Source organism: Phyllobates terribilis, unplaced genomic scaffold (genome assembly GCF_046119375.1).
Source record: "Phyllobates terribilis strain yellow unplaced genomic scaffold, ASM4611937v1 Scaffold_11__3_contigs__length_659146591, whole genome shotgun sequence".
Lineage (NCBI taxonomy): Eukaryota > Metazoa > Chordata > Amphibia > Anura > Dendrobatidae > Phyllobates > Phyllobates terribilis.
The window spans coordinates 623,929,498-623,947,995 of NW_027362771.1; the positions used below are offsets into that span (position 1 = coordinate 623,929,498).

General features: G+C 43.2%; 2 protein-coding genes across 2 annotated transcripts in view; both read left to right on the plus strand.

Annotated features, from left to right (window-relative positions):
- LOC141167149 (uncharacterized) overlaps positions 1–18,498 on the plus strand; it is a 1,037,600-nt gene that overhangs the window by 285,752 nt on the left and 733,350 nt on the right. The gene's annotated exons all lie outside the window — the stretch shown is intronic.
- On the plus strand, positions 10,705–16,779 carry LOC141165673 (extracellular calcium-sensing receptor-like). The gene is made up of 8 exons (XM_073651452.1): positions 10,705–10,907; positions 11,080–11,148; positions 11,246–11,327; positions 11,883–12,779; positions 12,868–13,095; positions 13,175–13,298; positions 13,386–14,303; positions 16,604–16,779. Exons 1-8 carry the CDS (start codon positions 10,705–10,707, stop codon positions 16,777–16,779), a joined length of 2,697 nt encoding a protein of 898 aa, XP_073507553.1.

An 18,498-nucleotide genomic window follows, 5' to 3' on the forward strand; every position in this document is an offset into this window, starting at 1 on the left:
TGTCTGGAGGGGGGAACTAGGTAGAGGATGTGGGTGGAGGAAGTAGTTTAGGGGAGCACTGAAGGAAGGACTGAAGGTAGAGGGGACCACGTAGAGTGACAGTTGGTGACGTGGGTCACATGACAGGTAGTATAAAAGGAAAGGTAGAAAGATCTAGAAAGTCAGTTAGTCAGTCAGAGGAGTTGGTGACAGGAGGCTGTCACAGGGAGTGAAGAGAGAAGACCGGAGCAGTGAGAGGCTCCAGAAACAGAGAAAGGATCTTAGGGGCACGGGAAGTGCAGAGTACACCCATGCGCCCGAATTCACGCCGACCGTGAAGAGATCAGGTCGCAGTAGGGGACCGGCCCCAGACTAGTGGAGTACTACAACACTCAGCTAGCAAACCGGAGACTAAGTGCCGTAGCCAAAACCATACACATGGTGAAAAGGTGGCCATATAGGACAAAGGGGACAGAAAGGATGTCGCCAGACAAGGCCCGCGGCCACTGGCTCTGGACACTCTGTGTGAGGCACAGGACATGAGGGCGAGAGCCAGCGCAGGGAGACGACCCGGGAAGGTACAACGACCCGGGAAGGTACATAAGAAGGGGGTCCCGATCAAGTGCAAACAAGTTATCTGAGAGTTAGCTGGATCACTTCCCCAGAGGACACAGGACATCTAAAAATTACCTATTTAACTGCCCTGGGGCCTAGCTCTACCCGTGGAGAGCTGAACCATCTCTGCTGCGTCACCAACAGCCCCAGTGGATCTGAACAGCAGTGGCGGCCACCTATAGCCACATACCACGGGTGGCGTCACAAAACTTTATCCCCAAAACTTTATTTCCCCTCTTTTCTTTATTTATTGACCGCCCTGGGCCACTGACCGGGTCACTTCCGCCGCCCCAAATAGAACCGACCGGCCCGGCTACCCAGTACCCCACATCCCCAGGGGGTGCGTCAACTATGCTCTCTTAATTATACATTCCCAACTCAAACATGGAGATTTGGGCCTCCTGTGGGCTCGTGTGTGAGCTGTGACACCACTCTCCTCGCCTGGCATCCAGTCAAATCGCACTGTGCAGTCAGGCAAGGTGCCACTTCCGGGATGCCGGCCACCGCGAGGGACAGGGTGTTGAACAGTATACATGCACCCAAGTACACAGGTGTGCTACATGTAACACAATACTATATAAATCAACTGAGTACACTGCCCCAGTAACCCCCTGACGAAGCTGCACGCGAAACGCCCCTCATGGTTTGTACTCACAATGGCATTTGGTGTGTATACGATTATAACCATGAGCCAAAGGTTTAATAATTTATGATTATAATGTGAATAAAAAACTAATAACTGAAATTAAACACCAGAAAACAAATCATAATTCCACCTTGTGTGGATGTGAGGGGCACAGGGTGGCAGTCGTGGTGAGGGGCTGCTGTTCTCCTGCACTCTGGCTTCTAGCTCCTGAGAAGCTCTTTCCGGCTCCGCAGCCCCCATGCTTCCTGGCTGAGCTCCCGGTCTGGCTCCCTTTTCTGGGAGATGAAAAAGGCACCAGCTTCCATGCCTAATTCGGGCCATAGGCCCCTGGATCTCCTGGGAGAGACCGCTGAAAGTACTGGCAGCCATCCGCATGCTGCTTCTGTAGTTTTATCGTGCTGTCCAGCCCACTGGCCAGCTCTGCCTTACTTCCAATCTTTATCTCAATTCTATCTCCAGCTCTTTCTCTCCAACTACCTACCAGGGAGTCTCCCACTCTTTTAACTGCTCCTATCTCCTCCCATCTGGAAAATTCCCTTAACACATTAACTATTTCCTTACTGTATATAATTACTTCCTGACCTACAGTGCCCTCCACTGTACTTTCCCAATTTCTAAACTATCCTTATTATCTTATCTAGCTCCTGCACTTATATCCTAATTGCCTATCCTTTCCCTATGCTATTACATTATCATAAAACACATTTTTATTATTCAACATTAGTCATCCACGTATAAAACCGTACACATTATATTGTGTACATTAGTAAGCATAAACCGTTATCAACATATAAGCATTATCCACACTTCCACAAACAAATGTACCCGTTTTATTAGGAAGGGATGAAGAGCATGAATAGACCCCAATATACCCTTACATGGATGTAACCAATGCAAAAGGTGGTCAATAAACCGTTATATTAACTCCTGTATATACCGAGTGTTAAAAGAACAGAATTGTAGCAATACCCATTACAGGCCAATAGGTGGAGCACATGTCTCACACTGCCCAGTATCCTGATGTGCGTTTCGCTTATAGCTTCATCAGGGGGTACTGGGTTAGTGCCCATATTTTATAGCAAACACTCACCAGTATGCTATGGGTGACGTAATCGCCACATATCAGCTGCCAGTCACCACATCCATCAACACCTCCGGCGTACCAGAAGTCGCACTGCACATATGTGCGCAGCCCGAGTGCCGAATGGCGCCAGAGACGGGGAGAGAGGGGGCAACGTCACAGCCGATATGTCCACAACCCAGGTGCAGAGTGGGTCGTATTTGAAAAAAGAACAGTGAATGGAAAGAGCCAGTGGCTTGATTTGGTATTCTAAAAAGGTCCTATAAGTATACGGGAGTTAGAATAAGGAACACAAAGCCAATAGAAGTACTCCCATAAAGAATAATTACATTTAAAAATGAATCTTTATTTAAACAAATTATAAAAAACAACACACATTACATTAATCCATAAAATCACATAAAAGAAGTCGTACTGCAGAGAAAGATACTAGGTAAATATGAATCAAATATTAGCCTACAAGAAAACTTAAATTATCATATACATAAATTATTCGAGAAAGAATTAATTTTTAATATTAGAAACCCATATGGAGGAAGGTACAACATTATCTAACTAAATCACATCGATAGGTGATTCACATTATAGATTGCGTCGTATCCCCGTCTATTGGTATAGTGCTAGAATAAACGCAAATGCAAGTGAGTAGATGTTATATTCTATATAGGGTACCATACAAGATACTCAAAAGATTATTATAACCAAAATTCAAAAAGATTGTACATCCAGGTGTGGGGATACGCGCGGTTCCAAATCAAGTAATATAATATGTAAATAAAGTGCTAGTGCTTATATATGGGTAGCCACAGATCCAGACACCAAGTAACCTACTATAATGCATAAATTATAGCTAACCATTTACTTGTCAAAGAATCCACTGTGATACAAGGGTTAAAGCTGGACACAATTTAACAAGTGTCAGAAGAGTAAGTGAATATATGACCACAATAGAATTAAATTGGTCCCCGAGTGTCAAGCAAAGCCCCTGCTTCAAAGGAAGTGATCTAGTATACAAATAAAGTGCCAGTGCTCAGACTTATTTGAGCTAGAGGAGCAGTCGCACAGCTGGACACTCAGTTATCCAAAAATCCACAGTACACTGTGTGCAGAATTATTATGCAAGTTGTATTTTAGAGGATTATTTTTATTATTGATCAACAACTATGTTCTCAATCAACCCAAAAGACTCATAAATATCCAAGCTTAATATTTTTGGAAGTTGGAGTGTTTTTTTTTTTAGATTTGGCTATCTTAGGAGGATATCTGTTTGTGCAGCTAACTATTACTGTGCCGAATTATTAGGTAACTTAATAAAAACCAAATATAATCCCATCTCACTTGTTTATTTTCACCAGGTAAACCAATATCAGTGCACAAAATTTAGAAATAAACATCTCTGACATGCAAAAAACAAAAAACAAAAAAATTAGTGATGAATATAGCCGCCTTTCTTTATGATGACACTCAGCAGCCTCCATCCATAGATTCTGTCAGTTGCTTGATCTGTTTTCGATCAACATTGCGTGCAGCAGCCACCACAGCCTCCCAGACACTGTTCCCAGAGGTGTACTGTTTTCACTCCCTGTAGATCTCACCACAGCCTCCCAGACACTGTTCCCAGAGGTGTACTGTTTTCCCTCCCTGTAGATCTCACATTTTATGATGGACCACAGGTTCTCTATGGGGTTCAGATCAGGTGAACAAGGGGGCTATGTCATTATTTTTTCTTCTTTTAGACCTTTACTGGCCAGCCACGCTGTGGAGTAGTTGGATGCATGTGATGGAACATTGTCCTGCATGAAAATCATGTTTTTCTTGAACGATACCAACTTCTTCCTGTACCACTGCTTGAAGAAGTTGTCTTCCAGAAACTGGCAGTAGGTCTGGGAGTTGAGCTTCACTCCATCCTCAACCCGAAAAGGTCCCACAAGTTCATCTTTGATGATACCAGCCCATACCAGTACCCCACCTCCACCTTGCTGGCGTCTGAGTCGGAGTGGAGCTCTCTGCCCTTTACTGATCCAGCCTCTGGCCCATCAAGAGTCACTCTCATTTCATCAGTCCATAAAACCTTTGAAAAATCAGTCTTAAGATATTTCTTGGCCCACTCTTGATGTTTTATCTTATGTTTCTTGTTCAAAGGTGGTCGTTTTTCAGCCTTCCTTACCTTGGCCATGTCCCTGAGTATCGCACACCTTGTGCTTTTTGATACTCCAGTAACGTTGCAGCTCTGAAATATGGCAAAACTGGTGGCGAATGGCATCTTGGCAGCTTCACGCTTGATTTTCCTGAATTCATGGACAGTTATTTTGCATCTTTTTTGGCCAACACCCTTCTTGCGACCCTGTTGGCTATTGGCCATGAAACGCTTGATTGTTCGGTGATCACGCTTCAAAAGTTTGGAAATTTCAAGACTGCTGCCTCCCTCTGCAAGACATCTCACAATTTTGGACTTTTCAGAGCCCGTCAAATCTCTCTTCTGACCCATTTTACCAAAGGAAAGGAAGTTGCCTAATAATTAAGCACACCTTATATAGGGTGTTGATGTCATTAGTCAACACCCCTCCTCATTACAGAGATGCACATCACCAGATTTACTTAATTGGTAGTTGGCTCTCAAGCCTATGCAGCTTGGAGTAGGACAACATGTATAAAAAGTATCATGTGATCAAAATACACATTTGCCTAATAATTCGGCACACAATGTATTATAAGATAATGAACAAACATTTCAAAGGAGGAGTATACCCTTTATGGTTACCCGATTCAACCCTCTGACGCGTGTTTCGCTTGAATGCTTCTAAAGAAATGTTCTGGCGCCATCTAATGGTGGAGTCATTATTTGCACCTTAATACAATGCTATTTAATAATAAACATAATAAAAATTACAGCAATACGATGAATAATTCATTTCAATAGTGCCAAGAACTTAAATATAATAAATTCAAATTAGTAAGACTAAGTAAATACAATGAAAAAAAAAAAAAAGAAAAGAAATAAAAAATAATGCAAAAGATTTTGCACGTACAGTGAAAAAAGAAGGAAAAATATGTATACAGTGGCTTGAAAAAGTATTCATACCCCGTGAACTTTTCCACATTTTTTCACGTTACACCCACAAATTTTAATATATTTTATTGGGAATTTATGTGATACCAACATAAAGTAACATTTTTGTGAAGTGAATAGAAATGATACAGGGTTTTCTAAATATTTTAAAAATACAAATCTGAAAATTGTGACTTGCATTTGTACTCACCCCCTGTAGTCTGACAAATAAAATTCTGAGTGACCAATCGCCTCCAGAAGTCACATAATTAGTACATTGAGTCCACCTGGGTGTAATTTATCCTCAGTATAACTACAGCTGTTCTGTGAAGGCCTCAGAGATTTGTGTGAGAACATTAGGGATCAAACAACATCATGAAAACCAAGGGGCACACCAGACAGGTCAAGGATAAAGTTGTGGAGAAGAGTAACACAGGGTTAGGTTATAAAAAAAATAGCCCAAGCTCTGAACATCTCATGGAGCACTGTTCAATCCATCATTCAAAAATTGTAAGGAGTATGGCACAACTACAAACCTACCAAGACATGGCCGTCCACCTAACTTGACATCCCAAGCAAGGAGAGCACTAATGGGAGAAGCAGCCAAGAGGCCCATGGTCACTGGAGGAGATGCAGAGATCCACAGCTCAGGGGGGGGAGAATCTGTGCACAGGATAACTATTAGGAGTATACTCCACAAATCTGTCCTTTATGGAAGAGGGGCAAGAAGAGGCCGTTTTTGAAAGCCATAAGAAGTCTTGATTGTAGTTTGCAGAAGCCATGTAGGGGACACAGCGGGCAAGAGGAAGAAGGTGGTCTGGCAGATGAGACTAAAGGGCAAAACGCTATGTGTGGTGGAAAACTAACACTTTACATCATCATGGAAGAATGTGATCACCATTACCAGTCTCTCAGTCTCACAGGCTGTTGTAAGGTGTGCATGGTGGTAGTCAGTGGCGTACCGCCATTGGAGGCAGGCCATGCGACTGATATGAGGCTCGTGAGCCAGGGGGGTCAGGAGTCAGAGCCTGCACCGGGTTCCCCCTTCAGCCGTCAATGCAAGCAATGAAGATGGAGAAGGGAGCGTCAGCAGACACTTCTACCCCATAATTCTGCCTCGGCGTCTGATGTGTCAGAGCAGCGGGCGATATGACGTCATTACAAGGCGGACACTATTCTGAGATGTGCGGCGCTTCACATCACAAGCTCAGGATTCAGGAGACCGAAGCATTGGTGGAAAGAGGAAAGGGGAGTATTGCATTTCTTTTTTAAATCAGAGACTGGTGGCCATTATAGCATATGGAGGACCATGGGGAGTGCATTATATTGTGTGGAGGACCATGGGGGTGTGACTTGCCCCCTGGGCCGTGGGGTACTCGGTGGCCGGGCCGGTCGTTGGGGCTGGGGATGTCACAGTGGCAGTGACCCGCTCCGTGACCCAGGGCAGTCAATGAAAAGGGGAATGATTTAATAAAGGGGATTTAAAGTTCTTTTAATGTTCGTGACGCCACCTGTGGTATGCGGCTAAAGGGAGCCGCCGCTGCGGAGCAGGTCCTCTGGATCTGTTGTTAATGCAGCAGAGTTGGTTTAGCTCTCCACAGGCAGAGCTTAGCTCCAGGGCAGTGTTGAGGTTGTATGAGGTAGATGTTGCGGTGCTGCAATGATGGCACAGCAATAATTCACAGAGACAGTGGGGTGCACTCTTCAGGGTTTACTCACAGTTGTGAAGTTCCTCAGGTTACACTTTCCGGATTATAACCACCCACGTCGTCCTGTGCTTACTCAGGGAGGGGTTCAGCAAACCCCCAGGTACCTCCGGAGTACGTAACGGGACCCCCTTCTGTGTGTTCCTTCTGGCCGTCTCCCTGCACCTCATACCCAGTGTCCCAAGCCAGTGACCGTGGACCTTGTCGGGTGACGTTTTCTCTGTCCCCTGGGTCCTCTATGGCCACCTTTTTGGTGAGTTAGATGTGGCTGTTGGCCGCAGCACCTGAAATGCTGCACCCTCCGGTTACCTAGTTGAATGTTGCAATTCTCACTAGTTAGGGGCCGGTCCCCTCTGCGGCCTGATCCCTCCATGTCCTGGTAGATTTGGGCGTACGGGTGGCCTCCAGCACTTCCCGTACTCCTAGGATCCCCTCTTTCCTTCTGGAGCCTTCCTTCCTGCTCCTCTCCTCTCTTCAGTCAGTCTCACCTCCTAGGCCTCTCACTAGGCCCGCTCTTCTGAGCAGAGCTCCTGTAGAGCTCCTGCTCCCACTCACTGTCCTCTTCTGACTGGAACCCTTCTAGATGGTTCCTTCCCTTTTTATACACTTGCTGAAGTTCTCCCCTGATCTCCTTCCTCCACCCACACCCACTACATGGTTCCCCCTCTCTTGGTTCCCCCCACTCCAGCCAGGGACAGGGCTCAGCCATGTAGCAGAGCATCTTGCCCCTCCTGCTGGTCTGGAGTAGTGTAGTGTTGGATGCAGGTGTTTGGGTCCTGGGCAATACTCCCTCCTTACCTGAGCGTGAGATACCACACCTCTGGGTGAGATGCAGTACCTCCGTGGCGACTGAACCCACAGGGGCGCCACAGGTGCATTATATTGTGTGGAGGACCATAGAGGATGCATTATATTGTGTGGAGGACCATGGAGGGATGTATTATACTGTGTGGAGGACCATGAGGATGCATTATATTGTGTGGAGGACCAGGGGCGTGCATTATATTGCATGGAGGACCATGGTGGGATACATTATACTGTATGGAGGACCATGGGGAGTGCATTATACTGTATAGAGGACCAGGGGAGTGCATTATATTGTATGGAGGACCATAGTGGGTGCATTATATTGTTTGGAGGACCATAGGGGGATGCATTATAAAGCATAATTTGTGTCCTAGGCGTACAAAGAAGCATTAATACTGTTCTAGGGGTACAAAGTGGAAATTATTACTTTTGTAGGGTGGCATTATTACTTGTTGCAGGGGTGAAAATGGATATTCTTCATTTCCTAGGGGTACAAAACAGGCATTATAACTGTCTTATGAGCAAAAGGGAGCAATCATTGCTTGTAGGGGCACAAAGAGTTGGCAGCATTAACAAGTGGGAACACTGAGGGGGCACTAAAGTAGACATTTGTTTGGTGGCACTAAAAAGATCCCCATTACTGTGTCAAGATGTGTTGAAGCACAAAAAGGGAATTTTGAGCTGTGTGGTTTACTATTAGCGTCTATGGTACAATACGGCACTATCTGTTTGCCACTATCAAGGTGTAAGGTGCAGATAGACAGGAGACAAGTGATAACCAATGGACCAGGAAATGGCAATGCTTTGGGATGTCCCTCCTTTTGACCAGATAGTTTCCTTTGGTTAATTTAAAGGGGTAGTCCACTACTAGGTCAAACCGTCCTCAAACTAAATGTTCGGCCTCGTTAAAATAAAAAAAAGTCTTTACTCACCTCCAGTGTCTGCACTAGCGGTCCCAGACCTAGTAGTGGACAACCCCTTTAAAGATAGTCCAATGGGACAATTCTGGGCTGGAAAGGTACTTCCTTTACTTCTCTTTGTATGATGCTGTCCGGACAGCAGGTGCTCTTTCCCATATGGATGCAATGTCTGGCCAATCTGAATTATTATTAGTTATTATTATAGCGCCATTTATTCCATGGAGCTTTACATGTGAAAAGATATATAGAATAAAAAACAATTACAATTGAACAAAATAAGTCACTGACTGGTACAGAAGAAGAGACGACCCTGCCCGCGAGGGCTCCCAATCTACAAGGAATGGGTACAGTAGGTGAGGGTAGAGCTGGTCGTGAAGTGGTATGGTGTGGTAGGCTTGTCGGAAGAGGTGGGTCTTCAGGCTCCTTTTGAAGGTTTCCACGGTCGGCGAGAGTCTGATGTGTTGGGGTAGAGAGTTCCAGAGTAGGGGGGAAGCACGGGAGAAATCTTGGGAAGAGGAGATAAGAGGGGAGTAGAGAAGGAGATCTTGTGAGGATCGGAGGTTGCGTGCAGGCAAGTAAGTGAATTGCAACGGTCTTGCTGAAAACTTCACTCTGATACCCACTCAGATTCCCTTGTCTGGTCACTTTGTCTCGTCAGCTAGTGGTGCCACTCTGGATACTCGCTGGCCAGCTGTTCCCCTGGGCACAACTCCACAGCACACAGGTTCCCCGCACACCACCTCTCTGTGCAAAAGTCCTCTGCATACAGTTGTTCTGCACACAATCTCCGTTGCATGCATCATCCCTGTAGATTCTCTGCATGCCAATTCCTTGCACACAGCGCTTCTCCATACAGCTCCTCCACACACTTCACTGAACGCAGCACGTCTGCACGGATTCCCTTGATACAACTCCTTTGCACACAGCTCCCCTGCAGGGTTTTCCAGAGTCTCCACTGCAGGCGCTTCTCTGCACAAATTCCCTCCTAAAGAGAACTTTCATGCACACAGCAATTCTGCACAACTCCTCTGCCCCCACATCTCTTCTGCATTTTGAAGACTTCGGAAAAGAGACTTAAAAAAAATAAAATAAAAACGCAAATGCAAAAATAGGGGCCATTAATTCAACTCAAACCAAATTCATTAAACCAATTTCACCAGAATTCTAAGTTTTCTTTTGAAAAGTCACAAAACTTTGGCATACTGTAACTCATAGATGTGCAAAAATGTTGCCACTTTTGATATTTTCACCCAGTTTCCTCCACCAAAATGGGCAAAGCTTGACCGTCCGTGACCCCACAACTTGTCCAATTCATGGCAAGCTGTGGCATTGCCTACCCCAGAAATCTTATTCCAGTCAGGGAGGCATGAGCCTGTTAATGAATCAGGAGCGTCTGACTCCTACACGTTTATATAGAGGATTTGTAGCGCAGTATTGTAAAAACGGAGCTCAGATCTGTAAAGGTAAAGTTTTGTTAAGAAATTATTTCAGTGCAGAATTTTTGCGTTATTGGGATTAAAAAGAAGAAAAATGGTGTTAAAGGATAAACATCCCCTTTAAGGAATTGTATTTCTAGTTCTGTGAAATATATCCGTACGTGTTACATTTTTTATTTTTTTTTTTGAGATGAGAGCGAGGAGATAATTGTATGTCTACGTGCTTAGCTCGGTCCCTGGTGTACCCACATTCCTTGGGGGCTGACAATCGGAGATCAGACAATCTATGATCACAAATATATATATATAAGGTCTGTAATTTGCATCAATGCAGCACACGCGCTGGGCTCGTCCGTTGAGAGTGCTGGGCTCCAATTTGTGCACCTCAGCTCTACAGATCATTGACCTTCGTTCACCACTTGCTGCCTCACTTCTCAAACCAATCTTGTATTATATATCAGGACCATGAGGATCCCGGCTTTAATTCTGTATCTGGTTCTCTCCCGACCTGTATCCTTACAATCGGAGTGCGTTCTACACCAACAGGCAGTGGCCGGGTACATCCAGGAGGGAGATGTTCTCCTCGGTGCAATATTTCCTCTTCATCTGAGCCCAGGGACACAATCAGAGACCTTCACCAAACCACCGTCATCTCATCCTTGCCAACGGTGAGGGCAACTAGTGAACCCCAAGTCCAAGTGCACCACTCTCCTGTACTCCGAATATCTTATGTCTTGCATATCTGTAATACAAATCTTTACATTGAGTTCTTCTTATATGTATTCCACATCAGGTTCAGCTTTCGTTCCTTCCGCTGGACGCTCGCCTTTCTCTTTGCAGTGGAAGAAGTCAACAGAACGCCTGGTGTGCTGCCGAATTTGACATTGGGGGCTGCTGTGATGGACTCATGTAGCGTGGCAAAAGGAGCACTCGGAGGAGCATCATGGCTCCTTTCTGGAGGTCCTGGAGGGCCCTTCAATTATCATTGCCTAGGTCATCCCTCAAGACTGGCCGCGGTGCTGGGGGATGCAGGCGGAGAAGCAGTTGTGAGTGAAGCAAACATTTTGGGACTCTACAATTACCCACAGGTAAGGACTTGACCGTAATGACTAGCTTAGGTGGTAGGGAGTCAAAAACTACTGTAACTTCATATAATATTGTAAAAAAAAAACCTGCACCTTCCAGGATTACATATGACCTCAAACTTCAATACTAAACTCCAAGTCATGAAAACGTTCCTCCTGATCATCACCAAAAAATATTAGTGGTCAGGTTACTACAACATGAACATCTCCTGCTGCCACCAAGATTATTCGTTCGGAGGCTCTATCAGTCCACCCAATATAAAACGCATGACATTAATAAGACCGAAAAATGGTCCAAACTTCAGGAGTCTTGGCTATTGTGTTGCACCTAATGATGAAACACCAATAAGCTGCCCTATACTTTGGACATCCAATGGTTTGAAAAAAAAAATAAAAATAGTACCAACGGGGTCTCACGTAAATTTTAAGTCTTAATATCTGCCACCAATAGCTCAAAGACTGGTGTCTTGAACTTTGATTCATGTACATGTTCATGTTAATAACCAAAATGGATGTGACCATTGTAATCTTCCTTATTTTTCCCTTGTCTCTTTGTAGATCAGTTATTTCACACCTCCGGCCGAACTTAGTAATAAGTTCTTCTACCCTTCAACTCTCAGTGTTGCACCTACATTGTCTTCACAGGCAAAAGGTATTGCTAGACTGCTTCAAGAGTTTGGCTGGTCTTGGGTTGGTGTCTTGTCCCAAGAAACCAGTACCTCTTCACTGGGTCAAACTTTTCTTGAAGAGCTAGAGGTTTTAAGCGTTTGCTTAGCATTCTGGGAGAATATTCCTTCAGAATCCTCACCAAAAGATGTGAAAAGGATATCTACAGTAATCAGACATTCAACAGCCAATGTGGTGGTCGTCTTCTCCCTTGAAGCCTATCTAAACCCTGTTTTGTTGTCACTTGCCTTTAATGCGGATACTAGAGACATAATCTGGTTGACCTCTGATGCATGGTCTACATCTCCAAGACTAGTGGCTTCCCAACTCTCCAAATTCTTAAGAGGGACTCTGGGACTTGTTCTTCGTAATGGCGCAGCACCTGGATTCAAGGAGTTTGTTTTTGGATTACATCCAAGTCATTATAACAATCATTCATTTTTCAAGGAATTCTGGGAGGAAGCATTCAGTTGTCAATGGGTGATAGAAATGAGTAATGGGTCATCGTCTCAGACTAGAGCTGCCTCTATGTTCTCCATCCCTTCCTCAACTTTACCCCTTGTTCCTTCACCATCACCACCTTCAAAAAAGTCTTTGTGTACAGGACTAGAAGACCCTGCTACTCTACAGATATTTTCAGACATTGGGGACCTCCGAGTTACATACAATGTGTATAAGGCAGTGATTATGGTAGTCAAAACCCTAAAAGATATGGCTGCTTGTAGACAAATAGAAAAGTCCATGGTTGGAAGTTATTGTGTACAAATGAATAATTTTACACCTTGGCAGGTAAGTGTAGGAAGTTCATCCTAATTCGTGAAAAATATAAATATAGCTACCTGTATAATTACCCATACATTCTGTTATGTTCCGACAGCTTTTCTTATACCTTCGTAGAGTGAGGTTGAAAGGAAACATTAAGGATGACTTATATTTTGACTCTCATGGAAATGCCCCAGCTATTTATGACATTATAAACTGGCAAGAAGAACTGTCGGGAGGTGCCAACTGGATAAGAGTAGGAAGCTATGAAAGTGGTGCTCAGTTTGGACAAGACCTATTCATCAACCTAAGTGCCATTCAATGGGGAGGGCAGTTCGACCTGGTAAGAGATATTCCAACAGCACAATAAAGTCCTGACAGTAAAGGAAACTTTTTGTAAAAATGTGTATTTCAACATTTAGATACCCATTTCCCTATGTTCTAAGAAATGTCCTCCCGGATTTTGGAAGGCACCCCGTCTTGGCCAACCCCATTGCTGCTTTGATTGCATTTCATGCGCCGTTGGAGAAATTTCTAACCAAACCAGTAAGTACAAAACGATATCTTACAGAGAGGTAGATGTCTCATTTTCCATGATGGTGAACCATTCTTACCCTAATGTTTTGCTTGCAGATGCTATAGATTGCTTCCCTTGCCTTGAAGAAGATTGGCCAAATTTTTACCGTGACCAATGTCTTCCCCGTGAGGTGGAATTGCTGTCCTTTTCAGAGCCTCTTGGAATATCTCTAGGCGGCACATCCATCTTGGGCTCCTTTTTGCCAGTCCTTGTTCTTTTTCTTTTCATCAAGAATAGAGAGACTCCTTTGGTCCGGGCCAATAATTGCACTCTTAGTTTCATCCTTCTTGTTGCCCTCACGTTATCTTTTCTCTGCCCCCTTCTTCTTCTTGCTCCACCAGGAAAACAGAGCTGTCTTATTCGACAAGCTGCCTTTGGTGTCTTATTCACCCTCTGTATTTCCTGTCTATTAGCAAAGACTATTATTGTTGTTCTAGCCTTCCGTGCCAACCAACCTGGTGGTTGCCTTAGAGTTCCTATGGGACCACGATGGCCGATTGTCTTTGCCATATTTTGTACTTCTTTCCAGTTTATCCTCTGTTGTTCTTTGTTTTCTGTGGACCCGCCCTTTCCAGAACATGATGCTAAAAACTTGTTGGGAAAAATTGTTATCCGATGTAACTACGGTCTCGGCTTTTGGTTCATGCTAGGTTACCTTGGACTTCTGTCTACCATCTGTTTTATGGTTGCATTCTTGGCCAGAAAGCTTCCTGGAGCTTTTAATGAGGCTACTCATATAACTTTTAGCATGTTGGTATTCCTCACTGTTTGGATCAGTTTTGTCCCAACCTACCTTAGCACCCAAGGAAAGTTGGAAGTGGCAACAGAAATTTTTGCAATTTTATCCTCCAGCACTGGCCTACTCTTCTGCATCTTCACACCAAAAGTCTACATCATCCTCGTAAGACCCCAACTTAACACCCGAGCAATGGTTTCTGGTCAACAAAGAATGCAAACCACCGTCAACCAAAGTGGTCAGCCAGCATATAAAAGATATCCTGGAGCACACTAGTAATCATTCGAGAGGTAATATATCTATTAAGGTTAACTCATTGAGACATTTTTCTCCAGTAGACCATCAAATTCAATCTGTTCATTACAAGTGTTGTGAATTAAGAAAAATTAAATAAAATAAAGATGAACCATCTCTAAGCTTTGATTGGATCTTATAAGTATCAAGAATCTGGTTTTATAATGGTTGGCAAATAAAAGTTAATGTATTGTTAGAAAACGGCCTATCTTGTTTATGGTAAGCCTGTTTTTTTAAAACATTTTGGCAGTGTTTTTATAGTTTTTAGGTTTAAATAGGAGGCAGTGTTCAACCTATAACCAGAGATGCGAATTGCTCCATATTAGAGGGAAAAAAAATCCCTTCCCAATTCCACATACGACAATCAGACTAGTTCCCTGGAACAACGTCCCATCACAGAATCTAGTGCCCATAACCTGTAATGTTATATTTTTCAAGGCCCTCATTTAATTTTTTTAGTGAATCAACCATTACAACATCATGTGGCAGAGAGTTCCATACTCTCACTGCTTTTACAGTAAAGAATCCTTAGACTCACTGCTCTTACTGTAAAGAATCAAAAGTCTCACTGCTCTTAAAATAAAAAAAATACAGAATCTCTTACAGTTAAGAATCTGCATCTGTGAATATGATTAAATCTTCTTTCCTCTAGAAATAAAGGATGCCCCCTAGTCACTGTCGCAGGTCTAGGTGTAAAATGATTATTATACAGATCTCTGTACTGTCCCCTCTTATTTGTACACTGTAAACTGAATAACCCCAAGTTTGATAACTTGTCTTGGTACTGCAGCCCATTCCCTAAATTACCTTGGTCGCTCATCTCTGCATCCGCTCTAGCTCAGCTTTGTCCTTCTTATACACTGGAACCAAAAATTGCACCCAGTATTCTAAGTGTTGCTGCATAATTACTTTTAGAGAGGCAAAACTTGTCATGAGCATCTATACTCGGCCCAAGTGCATGACTTACATTTATGTACATTAATCTTCAATTACCATTTCTCAGCCCAAGCCTCCAGCTTACATAAATCCTTCTGTATTAGGACAAATGCAATCTTCCTGGAGGAAAAAGATAAAAAGTGGGCCACCACACAAACCTGTAACCCCAAAACAATACTGAGCTCCACAGCCAGTTGGATGCATATCATACCTTCCAAAGTTTATCATCATCTGCAAATACTGAAATTCTGCCTTGTATGTCCATTACAAAGTAATTAATATATTAAAAAAAAGAGGGCCCAATACTGACCCTAGCACTCTTGAAAAAGGTGTTTTATGTCTAAGTAAATAATGTAAAGAAAATGTATGAATATTGTACAAGAAAAGCATTTGGTATGCAACAAAATATGGTGGTCCTGATGATGGTGAGATTTTTATAATTCTATCCATCTACTGTAAAATTAAAAGGGAAGTTAACCATGGCTTAATTGTTTTATACAACACATAAGGAAAAATTCATTTTTGGGAGTTCTACCCACTCTGGTGACCCGATACGTTGACTTGGCGGTACAATTTCTACTAGTGCCTTAAAGGGGCTGTGCACTTTGGAAAACATTTCTTTACCTATGCCCTCCTAAGGTTTCCCTTGATAATGCAGAATGGAAAGTATTTACAAATAGATCCCATTAAAATTAACCTTTTCCTACAGGTTACATTGTTGAGACCACCAGTGATTAGCTGAAATCAATAAGGGAACCTGGTAGCAAATTTTTTATTCCACCACAGCACCACCATAGGTGAAATAAAGAATTACATGATACCCACTGAAATCAATAGGTTTTCAGCATAATGAATGAACTTGTTGTGTCCTCACTGGAAAGAGACACTCTACAGTTCTGCTCCACCTCAGATAATTGAAGAAGGTCCCAAATAAGCCAACTTAGAATCCCCATTATAGGAAATATGGAAAATGGTCGTCTAAACCAGACATTGTACTTGCCAGGTGTCACTTTGACTGTCTAGATAACCAATAACAGAATAGCTACAAGTACAATAGACTGTGCAACCATGCAACGAAATCTCTGAGCGTCTCTATAGAGGTCTTCCATGGCTGTAGGCAATTAGGCAAGTTTCTCATCAACTGGTATCCATGCTATGTTATTTCTTTGAATGCGGGGAGAGTAAAGACCCCCATACATACTGTATTAGACTAAAGTCATCCCAGACTGTCTATAATAGTTAATTTTGGGGGAAACAAAGATCCGGTAAATTGAATTTAGAATGGTTGACCCATTTGTTCTCTGGAAGAAATGCCACCACCAGAAGAAGTCAGCAGCGGATTGATTGAGCCAAGGATTTCTGCCCAAAGAGTTGGGAAAGATACCTGTCGGTTAAACCATTGTTTGGCTGACAACTATCTAATGTCTGGTGGTTTTACCGCTAATGGATACCTCTCGAAGGACCTATTCTTGGAGAAACGATAGACGAGATCCATATTGTTCCAACAAGTCCAATCCCCGTTTCTTTTGCTGAAGGTTGTTATTAGTATGGTCAATTGCTCCCTTAAACATGAAACTAAAATCACCAGGATGTGCTGACCTCCAGCGCATGTCGATATCCAGATATTCCATCATAAGTTGTTTCCAGCCATCCTTGTTTATGGTTTATTAATAGTGTGATTGATAGCATCCATGGTTTTTACTCCATGGGATTCCTGCCAGGTGTACAGCATCTGATTAACCTGCTAATTTTACCTGCGTACAGAGGACGCATATTGGCTTTTCCATTTCATTTTATCAGAAATGTCTTGATTCTCAGCTGACGCTTGTTTTGAAAAAAATGTAGATAATTTAATTACCTATTTATGGAACGACCAAAGTTGAGAAAAGTACAAAACCATTAATGTGAATATACATAAATATTAGTAGGAGATTATATAAGAAGATGGCGATCTACGCCTTTGTGTTACATCAAAACTTAGGATGTTGCTTCTTAGTTCACCCAGCGCCACCTTCTACCATTCCTTACTTTTCTGTGGTTGCTCCTTTAATCCAGTTCCTCCTGCTTGTCTCCTCCTCCTCTATGTTCTGCCCATGCTTAGTGTCCAACAGCAGCAATTGACAATTAAAACTGTATAAAAGTCAGCCTGGATAATGGGAAAGGTTTTTCAATCACTGAGTAATATTTTGACTTGCAAACTCAATGCCAAGCAGTTGCCGGAAAAGCCAGTGAAATTTTAGATTCCATAAAAAAGTCAGTGTTATGGAAGATATTCAAGAAGTTGGTGTCAAAGTTACTCTCAAATGTCAGAAGCTTGAATGGGCAATACCTATACGAGGCCCTGGGGAAAAAAAATTTGTGAATGATAAGGGTATCAGGAAAGAGATCTTCAGAGCAAAATTCTTATTGTGGAACTTCTAGAGTAATAGACAGCCATCAATTGTTCTCGAGAGGGATTATGAGTAATAAAATGTACGAGGAGGGCAAAATGGGTTTCATGTCTGGAAGATTGCTCGAAGTTCTTTATGACCCTTCTTCCACATGTACAGTACAGGTCTTGGACTATAAAATGGAAGAAAAGTAATGGCTATCCAACAAAGGATCCAACACAAAATTCAATGCTTACTTGATGCCTGCTTGTCTCTGCCCCCTAGCCAGACACTGACAGCGATGACCAACCTCCTCTAGTGATTGGCTAAGAGGGCATCCCCTATATGTTATGCCTGGACAACAAAAACAGACCAACAGAACCGGTTAAGCAATGTACTGGAGCTGCGAGAGATCGGTCAGGGTAAGTATCGATTTTCTCATTTTATGCCAGTCTGAGGTTTTGGATTTTTTTTTAATTATTTTTTTTATCAGCTGGACAACCCCTTTTATAGGTTCTTATTAGTGATGAGTGAGCACTAAAATGCTCGGGTGCTTGTTGCTCGAGTCGAGCAAATTTGAATGCTCGGGTGCTTAACCTGAGCAATGAGACTAATGAAAGTCTATGGGAAACTCGAGCATTTTTCAGGCGGCTCCCCCCAGAGGTCTGCAGAGGGCCTAAAGATTGCCCAAATCGATGGGAACAGTGCTCAAATGACATGGGAACAGCATGGGGAAGACCCCTGGAAGCATCTGAGACTACCACGTCATTGCTGTGAACAATGTTGTCAGAGTATTACGGCACTTTTAGGGACACGCAATAAAACAAAAATGAA